Source organism: Lepisosteus platostomus, chromosome 4, assembly GCF_059453375.1.
Source record: "Lepisosteus platostomus isolate fLepPlt1 chromosome 4, fLepPlt1.hap1, whole genome shotgun sequence".
In the NCBI taxonomy this organism is placed as follows: Eukaryota; Metazoa; Chordata; class Actinopteri; order Semionotiformes; family Lepisosteidae; genus Lepisosteus; species Lepisosteus platostomus.
Genome location: NC_142614.1, coordinates 33885308 through 33903564, shown reverse-complemented (window position 1 = coordinate 33903564; position 18257 = coordinate 33885308). Strand labels below are relative to the sequence as shown.

The 18257-nt window shown below is 40.9% G+C and overlaps 1 protein-coding gene and 1 long non-coding RNA gene across 3 annotated transcripts in view; one reads left to right on the top strand and one right to left on the bottom strand.

Annotated features, from left to right (window-relative positions):
• The window catches only part of tmem38b (transmembrane protein 38B), a 74887-nt gene that overhangs the window by 16481 nt on the left and 40149 nt on the right, over nucleotides 1-18257 (bottom strand). For both annotated transcript variants that reach the window (XM_088629454.1, XM_088629455.1), the window contains 2 exons: nucleotides 8341-8428; nucleotides 5759-5876 (listed from right to left, as the gene is read on the bottom strand). In XM_088629454.1, the coding sequence (XP_088485580.1) occupies nucleotides 5759-5876; nucleotides 8341-8428 (206 nt within the window). The remainder of the gene's footprint in view (nucleotides 1-5758; nucleotides 5877-8340; nucleotides 8429-18257) is intronic.
• Nucleotides 1-18257, top strand: part of LOC148673145 (uncharacterized) — a 43026-nt gene that overhangs the window by 19841 nt on the left and 4928 nt on the right. The window lies entirely within an intron of this gene.

The following is an 18257-nucleotide window of genomic DNA, read 5'->3' as shown; positions in this document are numbered from 1 at the left end:
CGTCACAACACACAGCTGCCAGTGCACCTCTACATACCCGACCACCACTGCATCACACAGCTGCCAGGGCACCTCACCGTGCCAGGCCACCACTGCGTCACATAGCTGCAAGCGCACCTCACCGTGCCAGGCCACCACTGCATCATACAGCTGCCAGGGCACCTCACCGTGTCAGGCCACCACTGCGTAACACCACATAGCTGCCAGCGCACCTCACCATGCCAGGCCATCACTGCGTCACACCACACAGCTGCCAGCGCATGTAACCGTGCCAGGCCACCACAGCGTCACACCACAAAGCTGCCAGCGCACCTCACCGTACCAGGCCACCACTGCGTCACACCACACAGCTGCCAGCGCACTTCACCATGCCAGGCCACCACTGCGTCACACCACACAGCTGCCAGCGCACCTCACCGTACCAGGCCACCACTGCGTCACACCACACAGCTGCCAGCGCACTACACCGTGCCAGGCCACCACTGTATCACACCACACAGCTGCCAGCGCACTTCACCGTGCCAGGCCACCACTGGGTCACACCACACAGCTGCCAGCGCACCTCACGGTGCCAGGCCACCACTGCATCACACAGCTGCCAGCGCACTTCACCGTGCCAGGCCACAACTGCGCCACACCACACAGCTGTCAGCGCACCTCACCGTGCCAGGCCACCACTGCATCACACAGCTGCCAGCGCACCTCACCGTGCCAGGCCACCACTGCGTCACAACACACAGCTGCCAGTGCACCTCTACATACCCGACCACCACTGCATCACACAGCTGCCAGCGCACCTCACCGTGCCAGGCCACCACTGCGTCACATAGCTGCAAGAGCACCTCACCGTGCCAGGCCACCACTGCATCATACAGCTGCCAGGGCACCTCACCGTGTCAGGCCACCACTGCGTAACACCACATAGCTGCCAGCGCACCTCACCATGCCAGGCCATCACTGAGTCAGAGATTAAATAAAACCTCACTCGCACCAAACAAATTTATATTTCTAAATATCACAACATGATCGAATTTAAGTAATTTTAATAACAATGAATAGTCACCTAGGCGTTACAATATAAACATTTATATTGATTTAAATAACGTTTTGATTTAAATCGCAAATGCGGGTTTAAATATATGTGTTTTTTGATTCACAATCAGACAAATGCAACATAAATTGATATCTTTGTCTTCTAAGTATCTTAATAAACTTTCAGCATAGCTTTCTCCCCGTTTAGATTTATTTTGGGATCAAACGTGGAAAGATTAGATTGTAATCTTTTTTATTTTTTAAATACATTTTAGAAAAGTGTAATCTATACTAAAAAGCTGTACACCACCTGCTATAAAGATACATATTGTAATACTTTCGGGTTCGGATAGGACAGACACAAGAACTCAGACTTGCGGAGTTAAAGCAAGTTAAAGCCTTGATTTTATATATCACCTTTAAAAGTGGCATCTCAAAGCAAAGTAAATACCCAACACTGATTGTACCCATCTGTCATGCTAATAAAGCAGCTTGAATTGAATTGAGAGGGGGGGGGGGGGGTATATTTGCTTTGTGTATAAAGTACATTGTGAATGTTTTCACAGCCTTCACTTTGTCGTTTTTATGCCATTTTTTGACCACGCACGAATATTCCTATGTCCGTATCTTCGCAAGGGAATCAGTGCGAATTTTAGTACTAATTAAATGACCGCGGGCACTTTCCACCCCCTCTACATTCTCAGAGTAGAACAGACTAACCTTCTAATGAAAGACGGTCCACCCCCCACGGACAGGAAAAGTGCCCACAGGCACTTAAACTTAATATGGTCAGTAACAGTAAACAGTAACATGGTCAGAAGGAGCACGTACAAACGTTTCCGAAATAACCACATGTAAGACTCTGATGCTTAAAATGTTTAGGGAGAAAGTGGAATACTGGTGTGTATTTTTTCTTTAAACTACCAATACCAGCCATATACAGTCTGTAACGTAGGGATTTCTATATGTCTTTATTTAGTGGTAACATTAGTGACAAAGGCTAAACTTTTAGCTTCAGTAACATGTACATATCTCACCTTTTTATAAAACGACATGGTTGAAAACTGTTCCAGAGCCACTGTTGTTTCATCAGTGAAAAGTACATCATGAAATGCCTCTCCCTGTTCAATCCACTGGAAAAAAGAAAAGGAGCATAAAGCTTCTGATGGTCATAAACGATATTCATTTAGGAGCAGCATCAGAGGTATGTTTTTAACTGCACTGCATTGGAGAGAATACCATAGTGTGTTTTTTTTTTTACTCCCTGGCGGAAACTGGCTTCCAGAAGAATCAGTATGGCTCAGAGATTAAATAAAACTTCACTCGCACCAAACAAATGTATATTTCTAAATATCACAACATGATCGAATTTAAGTCATTTTAATAACAATGAATAGTCACCTATGCGTTACAATATAAACATTTATATTGATTTAAATCGCGTTTAAATCACCTTTATTTAAAACCCATAAATAAAGCTGATACTGTTTAGACTTTTAATTATTTAAAACTGTATTAAAGCAGCACGATACACAATGCAACGTAAATCGCTATCTTTGTCTTCTGTGTAATAATGTTCACCTCTCTGTCCAGCAAATTTACAATAGTAATAATAATGAACTTTATTGTATATGGCGCCTTTAAAGGTGGCTCCTCAAAGCGCTTTACAGGTTAAAAACAATACTGTTAGGCTGGGAAAACGATTTTTTTTTAAGAAATACAAAATGAGATATAATGATATGTTCCGGCTTAGACATTAACGAAGAGCATAACGCGTGTACTGTATACACTGCAAGTACAACCCCCCTCTCTGCAGGAGTGCTGGCTGTGACGAATTGAACCGGTTTCACGGGTATTTTCAAAGTAGGAGGCGAGATTTCCAGCGAGAGACACCTCGTTAAAGGCTAGGCTCCTCAATGAAATCGCTTTAACATGCTAATGCGTTGGTGTAACAGTCCGGGCGTGGCAAGCTTCTAATTTCAACCCGACTACGGCGAAAGGAACCCTTCTTTCATTAGAAGACAATGAACATATTTTAGCCCTGAATGAATTAATAGCAAACATGGTTTACATAAAAGACATTTTTCCAAGAAAGTTTAGCCTTTGTCACTAATGAAACCACTAAATAAAGACATAAATATAAAAATCTTAAGATTTTTAAAATACATGACTTTGCTAAAATTTATTTGAAAATAAAAACAATTACAACCGCCAGGGGAGAGAGAGAACAGGGGAGGGATGTTGGTTTTGCATAAGGGGCGGGGCTATGGAAATTAGGTCTGTTTGGGAATGTGTAGTTACATGTTCTGGCTATTTGTGAATTATCGTTGTTGAGTATGGAGTGTTGAGGTATTGATTTTGTGTAATGCTTTATGTTGAAAATTGAGGTGGATTTTGTTTATGATAAACAGGATAAACTGGGATGGGAGGAAGGTTTGGTTTTGCATAAGGGGCGGGATTATGATAATTGGAGGATTTTGCGAGAGTAAAATGGTTTGATATATTTGATTTTGTATTGTGGTTGTTATCTATTTTTTTGGTTGGTATTATGTTTATATGGTTGTTTTTGTTGGTTGGTTGTTATTATGGTTATTAATAATACGATCTATAGTTGAAATCTGAGCCTAAATAAAAAGAAAAAGCAAGTGATTAGGTTTATGAGCAATCTAATTACTTATTCATTTAAAACGCTATATAAAATAAAGTTTATTATTAATTTGCTGGACAGAGCGGTGAACATTATTATGCATAAGACAAAGATAACGATCCTGATCAGTTTAGAAATCTGTGTACGCTGTAAGGTTTTTACTTCTTTAACTTTTAAAATACACGTTTTGAATAGAAAGAAATTCTCTTCCTGGTACAGTATGTATAGCAAACCAGCACGTCTTTTTTCTCCAATCAGAGGGGTGTCAGATGGTGTCAGCCAATCACCATTCTGAAGCCCTACCATAATCTCTGGTATGGGGAGACCCCAGAATTCTGTCCCATAGTTTAGACAGATGATAGATACTTTTATTGATCCCGTGAGGGAAATAAAGTAAATCATTTTCATTTTAGGAAATTATTAAACGCTCGGTTAAAAGCAAAGGAGATTGTCTGTTATAGTGGACATAAAAACAAGAGTTCGCTGGCATTATATCCTGGAAGACACAGACCGGCGCCAGACCGGTAAAATGCCTGATGAACTAGGGATTGGACAGTTTCCAAGTGCTTGTACAATCGATGGAAATGTTCAAATAAATGTCCAAAAGAAATAAACAAAATAATCATTTATTTCTTTATCATATTGGGTAGCTAATGTCCTCTCTTTGCTAGTTAGTGGCTGTGTTTCTGCGTTGGGTAGCAACGGGTGACTGTTCTCAGGCGGAAGATTAATGTTCGTGTTAAATAATTTTTTTAAATTAAAATTCATTCTATACAGCAATCACATATTTGGGTACCGTTTCATAAAACTTTCATGCTTAAAATGTTTAGGGAGAAATGGAAGACTGGTGTGTATTTTTTCTTTAAACTACCAAGACCAGCCATACACAGTACAGTTTACATACATACAGTAATGTTTATGTTCCTAAATTAATATCGTTTATGACCTTCAGATGCGTTATGCTCCTCTTCTTTTTATGCTCAGCTACTAAAATTTCCCTTTAGTGGTAAAATCCATATAAATATTCAAAACTAAGCGGATTAAAATGTGCACAGTAAAGACATTAAATGATTAAATCTTTGCACTACCAACCAATGCACCACGAGTGCCCCTGTCGGTCATTTTGGCCAGCCAATCACTTACCGCGGTGCCCTGCGGTGGCTTGTGGGTAGGTTACTGTACCGCGGGTTTTTACCGCGCATTTTGAATGGCTGCATCTGTACTCCAACGGTGTGAGGTTTTTTGCATTGTGCTATTCGGTACGCAACTTGGTATGATGAAAAAATAAATTTGCTGGTGACTGTAGTTTGGTTAGAAAAAGCAGCTTTGCTTTGCACGAAAGTTGCACGGAAAATACTCACTAGGCTTACTTAACAAAACTACCGTGAACAGTTTCCAAATGACATTTCAATTTATTGGAGAGCATGCTCTCAGCAGCAAACACTTTAAGGTAGACAACACAGTGAGGACATTCTTCAGTGTCCACAATTGTGCATGTGAAACCAAAATTCAAGAAACTGTCATCATACTTTCTGTATTTGCATTTCCGTTTCATTTCCTTCACCTTTTTTACTCATATTTAAAAACCTCTCAATTGCGATCATGTAACAAAAAACTCACAGAATGACCACTCATAGAAACATGAAACACCGAAGCTGCGGTCAACTGGTATGCTGCTTACAGACTGCCGACTCTTGTGGCCAGTGTCATGTGACACAATCTACCTCGGTAATGCACGACGAGTACATTCTGTGTGCACAAACAGTGGGTTTTGCTCGTAATAAAAATGTTTTTTGAATAGCAATACCTGAGATGCCCCTGACGAACAATTGCGCCTCCCCAAGGTGGCGCGATGCACAGTTTGGAATCACCGTGGTAAAACGTTTGTGTGGCATCTAACGGCACGAATAATGAAAAGTAAGAAAAAATAGCACTAAACAAAGTGTAATATGGCGAATATTGACTCATTTATTTTTTACTTCAAGGGCCGGGTTAAAACTGGCTGGCGGGCCGGATGCGGCCTGCTGGCCGTAGTTTGCCCACAGATGCTTTAGACACTAAGAAATAGACATAATGTACCTTATTGATGACAACAAAGATGGTGTAGAAGAACATCAGGTGATGTCTGGCCAGTGGAAAATATTGACTCTCTTGCAGAGTGAAGAGCACAGCTCCAATCAGAGTGACTTTGGTTGGACTGCAAAACAAAGATTAGATTATATCATAGAACATAATCAATTTTTGCGTGAATTCAATAGCAGAAGTACAGCATTGGAAGACTTTTAGATACAGTATATTGTATTTTTTCTGTAACATGATTAACTTTTACAGTTTACTGTGGAGTATGTAGACTACCCTTCCTCACAGTGGTTTCTAAAGACTTGGTCCTTAGAAAAAGGAACTTTTTTTATCAAAAGGTTTTACACGTTTAAAACACATTCAAAGGTCTATTGTATCTCATCCAGCCATTTTAGTCTGTTAGTGTGTATCATTTCTTTGAACCTAGGTGTGTATCTTCTGATACCTAGGTGTGTAACATTCTGTTAGCCATTTTCCTGTTTTTCCAAATGTGTCAGTAAGATGAAAATTATTTGACTACATTAACACCTAAAACTTATTTCTTAAGAAGCTTCTTCAGTTCTTCAAACACAGCATTTCACCTTTTATATTTAGGTTTTATTTTCCTTTTTATCTGCATCAACATTAAATATCATCTGCCCAATGCTGAATATTTTTTACAGTTTTGCAATCCTACTTTGTTATCACACTTGTTGTTTGTATCCTTTAACTAGTTCTTAATCTAAGTACATATTAACCATTTTTCATGGCTGGGAACTATTGTACGTTTCAGTTTTTCAGTCAATAGTATTACCCCGTCTCCAGAGAAAGCTTGAATGTTAAAAGCTTTTGTTAATAGCTTCTCTTGTTTCTTTAAGTAAAACTGTAAAAATAATATTGGGCCCTGAAAATCTATCTTAAATAATTCTAGTACCTGTATTAAATAAATACTTATGGGATAAATCTTGGTAAATCCTGAAAAGTGCAGCACTCACATGCTTTATGAAATGTTGAGACTCTGCGTACAGGTCTAACGTTAGGCTGAAAACTATTAATCAAATCATGGAGTGTAGGCAACAAGTCGAGATTATATGAGTGGAAAGAAAAAGAAGAAGGCAAAAGGAGACATCCTTTTGAAGGAGAATCAATCACTGCCATCAATATTTTCGATAAGACAACAAGTTTGATGGCGGAGGGTGAGGGCAATGAAGTGAACATCACCTCTGGTGACACCAGAGATTAGCTAGATTCATAATTAGAGCAAATATATATTCACGGTGGAGCTGTGGTTAGCATTGCTGCCTTGCAGCGCTGGGATCCTGGGCTCAGTTCCAGATTTAGGGTGCTTCTGCATGGAGTTTGTATCTTCCCCACATATTTGGGTGCATTTTCTCTAGTTGGGCACATTTCCTCTAGTTTTCCTCCCACAATCTAAAAACAAACTGGTAGGTTATTTGGCTTCTGGGAAAATTAGTCCTGGTGTGAGAGTGTGTGTGTCTGTGTCTGTTTTCCACCCATCCAGGCTGTACCCTGCTCCTGTTTTGTTTCTGTTGCTTGCTGAAATAGTATTGGATAAAGCGGTTAGAAAATTGATTCATGGTCAGAAGTGTACTTATTGTCAAAGTACAGAGGAATGCTCCTTTACAGTGTATAGCTAGGTATTTTCAGGTATAATTTCATTTCTGTCCCTCAATGTCTTATATGTTCTTTGGGTTAACCAAAAAGATGCTAAAATAGGCAGGAGGCTGTATTTGAATAAATGGACACATTATGTCTGCAATTCAAATCCAATATATATTGGAAAGAGCTGGAACAGGATGTGCAAAGTAAAAATTGTAAGAGAAATGTATATACTGTTAGTTACATTTGTTGCATGGAGTTCTTTTTATCAGAATAATTATCACCAGACATATACAGTAAATTGAACCTGCACCTGAAGTTTATCTAATAATAATGATAATAATTGCTTACACTTATATAGCGCTTTTCTGGACAGTCCACTCAAAGTGCTTTACAGATAAAGATAACGGGGACTCCCCTCCACCACCAACAATGTGCAGCATCCACCTGGATGATGTGATGGCAGCCTTAGTGCGCCAGAACGCTCACCACACATCAGCTATCAGTGGGGAGGAGAGCAGAGTAATGAAGCCAATTCATAGATGGGGATTATTAGGAGGCCATGATTGGTAAGGGCCAATGGGAAATTTGGCCAGGAGGCCGTGGTTACACCCCTACTCTTTTTTGAGAAACGCCCTAGGTTTTTAATGACCACAGAGAGTCAGGACCTCGGTTTACATCTCATCCGAAGGACGGTGCCTGTTTAGAGTATAGTGTCCCTGTCACTATACTGGGGCATTAAGACCCACATGGACCACAGTGTGAGCACCCCCTGCTGGCCCCACTAACACCTCTTCTAGGTAGACTATCTCATTTAACTTTATTGTATTGAAAATAACACACTGTACATCTTTCTCCAGATATTTCATTAAACAATTCTACCAAATTAAAGATTTCACCAGAATTTCTACAAACAATACAAAAATCAGAGCTTCTAATTATAGTACAGAATAGCACGTTGATTTAGTCCCTAAAATACTTACTACGACATCTTTAAAAGCTCATTGGTTTCTGGCTTCCAGACTCCTCTGACAAGCTGCTCGAAGTTACTCATCAGCCCTCCCCCAGCTCCTGCAAAAGACATAAAAGGGTAATAACATTGACATAGTATGTAATAACATAGTATGAGGCTTTCCCCCACTAGTTGCAGAAAGTCTTAATCCAAGTACAAATATGACAATTTTAATTGGGAAAAAATAGAACCAAAATGAAACTGGAATAATATATCCTAAAAAATTGTTATTTTTTTAGTAGAATGACGAATCTCTCTCTTAGCTCTACTACCCTGTTGATCCAGATGCATGGGAGTAGGGTCATCACAGTGTACAGATCTACTGATTACAGCACAGCAAATGCAGTATGCCCTCAGACAGAGTCATGTACATGTTGCTGATGTGACACCATGTGTCATATCATGTGATACCATGTGTCATGTTGCTGATGTGACACCATGTGTCATAGATCATTTGTTAATGTAGGAAACAATGTGATGATGGAAGTTGTACATTAAGAATACCTACGTCTAGGTAACACCAATTGTAGGCACGAATGTTTAAAAACTTATTTGATGGAAATGATTGATAGTTTTTATTGTCTTTTTGTGTAACTAATTCATATTTTTTAGGCTAGAATTTTATTTTTTAACTGTACATTGATGAGAAAAAAATCAGCCTTATTTGGCCTGTGGGGGCTATAATGATGATGTCTGTACAGTCAAGAGTACCCATTATACTAGGAAATACTAATATTTATATTATATATAAAATGTAAACTGGTATTTCATTAAATCCCTGTTTAATGGTATTTACTAATGTATGGCAGAGAAACACTATAAATGCATGCAAATACTGATTTAGTGCAAACACCACTTTCCTTACTGCATGACACACTGTCGTTTTACTGAAGTGCTCAGAGTCACAAGCACAGTAAAAAACTGCACCAGTCACAAGGATTCTCAGCCCTATGAACAAAGTTTTTTCTTTTAACGCTGAGCTATGATGAGTAGTATTAACAATATTTGGGCTAAAGAGATAGGGTATACTTTACCTTTACCATCTGCTGAATAAAAATTATCACTGAACTGTAAAAGGCTTTGATAACCTCTAAGCTTTCATTCTCTCTGCAACTGGGTCCCTGAAGAAATGTGACCTAATTGTTTTTAGGTCTGTAAGTCGAATCAAAGTCAGGCTAAATTTGACTTAACCTGCCCAGGTGCAATTTAAAAATAGAGGATATGTTCTATAGTTTCTTAACCAGAAAAAATTCAATCTTTCATGAAACTGAAAATCCAAACTTTCTGTATGTCGAAATGTTTTCTAATGTTATCCTCATGGTCTCATAAAAATTCCAGTTTTTCACTGCACATGTTAACCATTCCTTCCTACAACACGAGTCTGAAAAAGACCTTCAGAGACCCATACAGTACATCTTTCGTCTCACACCCTGGTCCTGGTCTAGTCTTATAGACTTATAGGTCACCGTATTCCCAAAATGATCTGATTTTCAACAAGTGTAACCAATCTTTAGTTTAAAAAAAAATAGTTGAGTAATTTGTTTACCCATTCAATCTAATACATTCCTCTTATACGTAATCAGTCAATCAGTTTGATTGAATCCAATATCACTATCATAATAAATGTATACACTATTGCCTGTGATTTAGATTGTGGATACTAATGGAAAATAAAATTTGACATATGCCTATAATGTGGTTTCAAACAATTTATATGGATTTTTCTGAATTATAGTTATAAGCTAATGGTATGTTTTTGATTCTATTTACAACTATTTGCAACTGATATTAAATGATTCAGAAGTAATTTATTTGTTAATTGTATTTACACATTTTGGATTAGATTTATATAATTCTACCAAATTAAAATTTCATTCAGTAAGTTATTTAAATTAAACCCAAGGAAAAAAGTAATAATTTATCTTATAATGCTGTTGTTTACACTTCAATAATATAGATGAGTGCTGAAAACATTTGTATTGACAAAGAGGTAAAAGTTGCCTAATAAGATATTTTGATTTTGCCTGTAGCTGTAAGCATCTATCTTTATGATAGATGATTAATCCGCACCTTATGGCCAATGGAGCATTGTGACTTCCCACAACTTCCCCATTTCACATGGAAAAGTGCAAACTGTCAGTATTTTGAACATCAAAATGTGACAAACCTGCTGTATAATTTAACCATTTGTTTTTTATATAACCACAGTAAAAAGAGAAAATATATTATTTTAAACTTGTTTAATTTTTTCTCTATCAATTTTAACTTTGTTTACCTAATTCACCAAAACAAGATCCACAGAAAGCCCTGGGAGAGATGAGAAAAAAATACTAATATTCTCTGAGACATGCGCCATGAGAGATCCACTTGTTCAGCACTGCGGAGCCCAGTATGTGAACAGCTGGTCTTCAAATGAAAGCTTTAAAAACATCTCTAACTAACAGCACAGACTCCCACAGGCAGCAGGATAATCACAATGACCTTGACCCTTAGTTTCACAGACAGTGAAAACTGGATAAAACCTTTATGTTCTGTAAGGGGTTTGTAAAACAGTGCCATCATTTTTGTGTTTTGTGCTTTTTAACATATGCTTTAGGCTGTGTACAATATAAATATAAATATAAACAATATACAATATACAATATAAATCCCTCACTTTCTTATAGTGACATACATATAGTGAAATACACTGAACTGAGGCTGTGCTTTATGTGTCTATATTCAAGTGTGCAATGGTATGACATGCTGATAACCAAAGGGACTGTAATAACACAGCTCCATAAAGCCTTTGCCATTAAATAGGCACATTGGGTCTCTATTATTTAATAATGCAATATTTAATGAAAGGTTTACAAGCCACATTCACACATGGGTGTCAATTAGTGTTGTGTAAGTATATAAAGTAGTTCAAAGTGTTAGTCTAGGTTGGGAGTTATGATGTAGTCATGGGAGACTGCTACTGTATACTGTATGTGCTCATTTCCCTGGAGCTACCTTGTATAAGGATGGGGGGTCTGTAACAAAGTTATGCATACTTGTAACACATTGCCCCTTTTACCGGTATTGCTGTAGGAAATCTGCATATAAACTGTCCCTAATATAGAGGAGCCTGGACAGAAAATAGCAAACATCAATATATTGTAGCCTTCCCACAGTAATGAAGGTCCCAAAGAAGTCTCGCCTGAGTAGGTCCTTGTTTTAATCGATAGCAACCTAGTCAAACCTGTTTAGCCAGACCCCAAAAGTCTTCTTTTTACCAGCGGCTGACATTGTTAGTTATTTTAACCTGGACTTGTTTTCTTTCTAAATACAGCATGTGTGAAAAGATCTATGTATTGATGGAGCCTGCTAACAGCTTTTACATGCAGAACTGTAACCATCACGCCTGCTTGATCACAGAGGCTTCCCCCCCTGTACTTACCACCACCCCAAATGGTGAATGTTTACCCAAATGGTGAATGTTTACACTAAACTCCTGATGACAAAGGAAGGTTTCTATTTCCTTCAGTTACATCAAAGACAGGAGGTGGGAGGAGGAGGAGGAGGAGGAGGAGGAGGAGGGGGGGGGATGTATATTTAAGTTCTGTAGGACCATATCCCCTTGGAGCTACGATAGCTACGATGCTACCTTGTACGCATACAATAAAGCTTGGCTGAACGAATGAACGCTTCAGGCTCGAATTGCTTGGTTTCTATAATTTCATGCTGCAAGCAGGGTACTCCAACCACACGAGACTTTCCCATCCAGCACCCAAGACGGCATTCTGTGCACAAAATCGGAAGTAAGGACTCCTCTTTCCAAAAGTCCTGACTCTCTTGTGCTGTAGTGGGGAGGCTCCCTTGTCTAGCAATGTACAGCCTAAGTGTAAGTTTGCCGAGCCAGCAGGAATTCCCCTGGCCCAAGGGAGGCACCGGTGCAGTTGTGGGTAAGTGCTGTAAGGCCCGATTCTGTCCCGGGCAGGCATTTTCTGTTTGGTGCTGTAAGGCCCGATTCTGTCCTGGGCAGGCATTCTCTATCTAGGTACTGTAAGGCCCGATTCTGTCCTGGGCAGCCATTCTCTATCTAGGTGCTGTAAGGCCCGATTCTGTCCCAGGCAGGCATTTTCTATCTGGTGCTGTAAGTTCCGTTTCTCTCCCGGCGAGTGTCCGTGTTATTTGGTGGGAAGCCCAGGTGCGCTTCGGTGTTTTATTGTTTCATTGTTGTTCCATTGTTGTTCTCAGAATGGCTAAAAAGTGGTGTGATGAGACGATAGTACAGCTATCAGATTATGTGAGTAAGGAGAAGAGGTTGAAGGAAACTGAAGAAAAATTGAGGAAAAAGTTAGGTCTGCCAGAGGGTGTGTGGGATGTTGCAGCTTATAGAAAAGTGTTTGAATACTGGGAGAAAGGTCAGGATGTGAGAGAAGCGCTGTTGTTAGGAAGGCATCTGTGATACTATACAGGAACTAAAGAGCGATCAGACTGGGAGGTTGGAAAAAGAGAATTGCAAGAAAAATTAGCAACACTAAACAAAAGATGTGTTGTAAGGACAGAGAGATCAGTTAGAAGAAAAGGTAAAGAGATTAGCTGAAGAAGTTGATAAAGTACGGGTTTATGCACGGACAGAGAGAGGGGAGCTGGCCACCCCCTTGACTCCAGCCTTAGCTAAATTATATCCTACCATACTGCAAGACAATAGCAGGGATCCCTACCGAGACTGGTGGGAACAGTTTTCTCGATTGACTGATGATAGCCCTGACCCTCGAGATCCCCAGGAGGATCTCCGGGTAAAATACAAAAGGGGGAAGCACAGCTTTATCCGATACCCCTTATACCCGTGGAGAGCAATCTGGTATAACTGTAACACTGAGTGGGGACCAGGATTCTGACGAAGATGATCCTCTAACCTCCACTAGTATTAGAACGTGGCGATTCAGGTGTGGTGGGAATAGAAAACAGACTACTTCCCCAAAACCCGAAGATATAGATTGGTGGGCAAAAGAGGTCCCACACCCTAAAAACGGTATGCAACAAATTTGGAGAGCTTTGATGGAGCTCAAAGATACTTTCGGTATTACCCCTCTTACTGCGACAATGATTTTAAGGAGAGCTGGGGGAAAGAAGGCTGAAACTATTATAGATTTATTCGAAAATAGAGGAGGGAGAGATTGGGAATATTTGAAAAATTGGCTGCGCGGTCAGTATCCGCCCAAAACTGATTGGAGAAAAATGTCTGCCTGCAAACAAAAAGAATCTGACAATGTGTCAGATTATATTGAAAGATTTACAAATGCATGGGTGGAATTTTCGGGACTAGAAGATGAAGAGAACGATTTTATGGAACAAAGAGCGTCAGTAATTAAACAGCTGTTCTTGAATGGTTTAAAACCTGATATAGCTAAAGCATTGCAGCTTCGGTACCCTGATCTCTCTACTGATAACAGTAAACCGTTTAAAGAGATTGCTGACGAGGAAAGAAAAATTGAGAGAACTATGTATGCAAAAGTACGCACAGTTCAAATGGGAATGTCCTTTAATCCCAAACCAAGTGCTCCCCCAAAGGGGAAGGATTACAAATCGCCTAAGCCCACCGGGGACAATAGTCGAACACAATATAAGCAATGTAATTATTGTCTAAAGTATGGGCATGTTCAGGTAAAATGTCATAAAAGGTATCAAGACATGAGAGACCAAAATCCTCCCTATAATCCAATGGATAGCGAAGGGCAGAAAAGTCTTCTCTCACAATTAAAAGATTTAACTGAGGAGCAAAAGCAACAGCTCAGGGATCTTTTAAACTAGAAGAAACTAGAACCCCTAGTAGCCTCCTTACGCCTCACTCAAAAATTAGGGGAAAAAGAATTGAAACTGAAATGTAAAATAAATAGTGAGGATGTTTCTTTGTTATGGGATACAGGAGCTCAAATTTCATGCTTATCTGAAAAAAATGCTCAACGATGTGAAGTTCAATATACAGGGAGGCTGCTGGAGGCTACTGGTGTAGGGGGGAAAGTTACTCTCAAAGAAACTAAACCACTTAGAGTGGAAATTAATGGTGACGAAGGGGGACAGGTCTCTATTTCCATGGCAATGTGGGTTGGTCCAACACCAGATATTTTGGGATGTGATGCCCTCAAACATTTACAGGGCGTCACTCTGACGGTCCAAGAAGGGCAGGTCAATATTAACATCTGGTCTCTTCAGAAATACGAAGTAAAAAATCATCCAATTTGGACTAAAGATAAGGATGAGTGTGGCCTTTTGGATAAGGAACTAGCTAAGTTTATGGGAAAACCACCCCCATACACTAAACCATATGTAGCGGCAATGCTTGTTAATAAGACAGAATTAAGTGTTGCTGTGCTTTCCCAAATGAGGCCTCTCTCTTCTCTCTTCATCTCTGTGGTGCAGCCACAGAGAAGCTATTCATGCAGGCTGATTTAAAGATGTTTACTTTTGATAAGGGACAGCTCCCAAATGGGGATGCACTTAGCTAAGCCTGGCTATCTTGATCCATGGTCATCCATTGGCACCTATCTGTCTAGGGAGTGCCAGATGGACATCTGGAGTGCATTCCTAAGTGTCAGGAGTAAGTGACTCATATCTCACCTTGATCAACCAATCAGGGACTGGTAGGGCCGAGTAACCCACGTGGGTCTTTGATGCCCATGAAACTTTCAGCCAATGAACGAGCTGAAGTTCCTCCAGGTAAAAACAGGCAACACAGAGCGCCTGTAGGACTATTCCAGTAGGAGAATTCTAAGGAGAATTCCAGGGGTGTGAGACTATTCTAAACAATTCCAGAGCAGGACAACCCAGGAGCAGAAATGCTCCCAAGGGCAGGACAATCTCACAGCGCGCCTCCTGACCATCCTGAGACTCAGCCCGGACAACCACATAACGGCCAGTGTGTCCGAGTGCCAGAACTTTCCTTTGTTCTAAGAGTCGAGAGCGGAGGTTCCCACGAGTAACCAAAAGATCCACCCGAGGTTAGCATCAGCAGCAAGCCTCGTGAACAGGTCGGAACTGTGGACAGCTGAATCACTATTCAGAACTAGCGCTTCATCAGGAACAAACCGGTCCTCTTCCTGACCTGCTGGGACCCACAGTCATCTTTTCTCCAGTGCACAAACTTTGCTAGTTAAAGCCAACACTAACTAGCCAGTTAGTGAGCATCAGCAGCGCACCGTCGCAAGCCGCACAGCACAGCCTGGCACCGAGCCAGAGAGCGTGGATTGGACAGCAACAAGCCTGCAACTGTTTCTTTGTGCCCGCAGGAGATCTGAATCCCCAGAGATTGGATGAGTATTCAACTTCACTGCAATACTGCTCGAGAATTCAATTGTTATCCCAACCAGTTGATATCAATTTAATTCCTAAGAGTTATGTACTTGTTTTGAGTATCTAATGTAGAAGTTATAACCAAGTTCATTTACGAAACGGTCTAAATGAATGATATACCGAACGTATGTCCTCTTGATACGTGTAACTCTTTGTAACTGAATGAATATATACCTTTTGTATTCTGATAACCCTCACGATAAGATCTGTTAGGTTTACATGCATATTCTATGTATTAATAAATGTATCCTCTTGTATTAGTACCTGTGTGTGTGCGTTGTTTGAGTTATACCGCAAGGTTGGATTCTAAAGCCATTAAAAGAATCATTTTGTGATTTACTGCCACAATTAATAATTGTCCCAGTAAATGCCCAAACCCCTACAGAACTGGTGCCTCGTGAGAGTACACTACATATTTGGCGTCCCTGGGTGGGCGAAGCAAGACTGAAATGAGTCAACCAAGCAGAATAATTCATATAAAACACCGCGGGTTTCATACACGACAATACAGTGTGCTGAAAGCCGAAAGAAAGAAAAAAGTTCTCCTTGCTCTTTAAGCAGTGTTTGATTGTTTTGTGATCTTTTGCGATCTACCGGGTTGATTGCATACATGATCTTGTGGTTTTCTGTGGTAAAACCGTTATTTCGTACTTAAAAGTAATACTCTTTAAGTTTAACGATGGTTGCTAAAAGGTCTGAATTCGAGTCCCTAGTAAGCATTCTCTCTAGCAGCGACAAGTCTGACCACAATCTCCGCCATATCTCCGCCAGCAGAGAAGCTAGAAGAATAAACCTCCATTCTCTGAGAGAGCTAGCGAAGGACATAGAGAGATTTGACCCCGCAGTGTCAGAGAATAATATCACGAGTTATATTCAGGACCTAAGGTATACCCTGCAGTACCTGCCAAACGCCACAGAACAGGAGAAAGTGTTTCTGGTCAGGAAAACTACCAGCAGAGCTGTACATGAGTGGATGGCTAGGCAGATGAAGAAAGTCTGTAATGACTTTGAAGAGCTGTGTCAAGCACTTATCCAAGAATACAGTGCGTTTATTGACCCGTCTGCCGCGATAGCCGCCGCCCTTAACATTAAGCACGAGAGAGCCGATTCCCCTCGCGAATATTACGAGAGACTTAGACGAACTTATTTTGCAGGGCAAAATTAAGAGAGTTGCAAAGAGAACACAAATTTCAAGGGTTTATTTATTGCAAATCTCCACCCGTCAGTCAGAAAGATGATCGTAATGCATACAGATGCACAGATCATGAAAATGACTGATATTAGGAGGTTCGCGCAAAAAGCCTGGGAGTATGATGTCCAAAGTCACTCTGAGCAAAAAGCTGTTAAAGCGACTGCGTTCGCCGTCAGAGCCAGCAGGGTGAATCCCCTCCTGCTCAAAGGAACACAGGCTCCTGTGCTTGCTAAGCCCCGTTCCAAAGCAGGCACACAGGACCGCACCCAGCGTCCTAAATGCTGTGAGAACACCGGGGAAGAGAAAGGGCTAGAAAAGGCTGAACAAAAGGATTCAGTAGCCGCCCGCCTGACCAGGCTTGAACAAGCTTTTTTAGGACAGGGACAACCGCTCCACAAGGCTGCCGGAAGCGTGAATGAGCTGATACTCTCCACTGGAGGAGGCGGAGACCCGCCCCCTCTCCCTCCCTCAGTCTATCTGATTGAGCGGAAGGGTTCCTGCCTAGATGAATTCAGCCACTCCCAAGCGAGTGCTGACCCCACCCCTGAAGTCACAGAGCAGGCAGTAAAACCCAGAGGAAAAGCAAGAAGCTTTTACCTCAAGGCTGCCATGGGAGATGTCTTACACAGTGAGACACTGATTGACACTGAGGTTGAAAGGTGTTTGAAGTCACACGGCAAGCTCAAACAGGTAGAAAAAGAAAAGGGCATGCGACTCAGAGTGGAACCTTTGGTGAATCACCAGAAAGGCAAAGTGTGGAAACAGGTCAAGGCTCCTAAGCCTTCTGTACAGAAGGAAAGGGGGGCCAAGAGGCAGACTGTGCTCATACAGTGCCCACCAAACACAGAAGCCTATGCGGAGATCCCTTCTGTTCCCTCTGGACAAGAAATAAAAATATTATCTTGTTTCCTCAATCAGGAAGTGTGCAGGGTGGACCTGAACAGTGAGATCACTCAGGTACTCTAGATGACCACTCAGCCGAGGGTCAGGCATGCTCCACCACTGCACCGCCCCCTGCAGGGTTCCTAGAGAACAGGCATGAACGAATCGAAAAAGCAGATGCCCTGGAAATGGAGGAGCAGCATCAGCAGCTGTGTCAGATCTCCTCGTGTATTAGTACCTGTGTGTGTGCGTTGTTTGAGTTATACCGCAAGGTTGGATTCTAAAGCCATTAAAAGAATCATTTCGTGATTTACTGCCACAATTAATAATTGTCCCAGTAAATGCCCAAACCCCTACAGAACTGGTGCCTCGTGAGAGCACACTACACATATAAGATAAGGAAAGGAGCTGAAGAGGGAATTCGGCCCATTGTGCAAAAACTGTTAAAACAGGGAATCATTAGGCGCACTCATAGCTCCAGCAACAGTCCTATT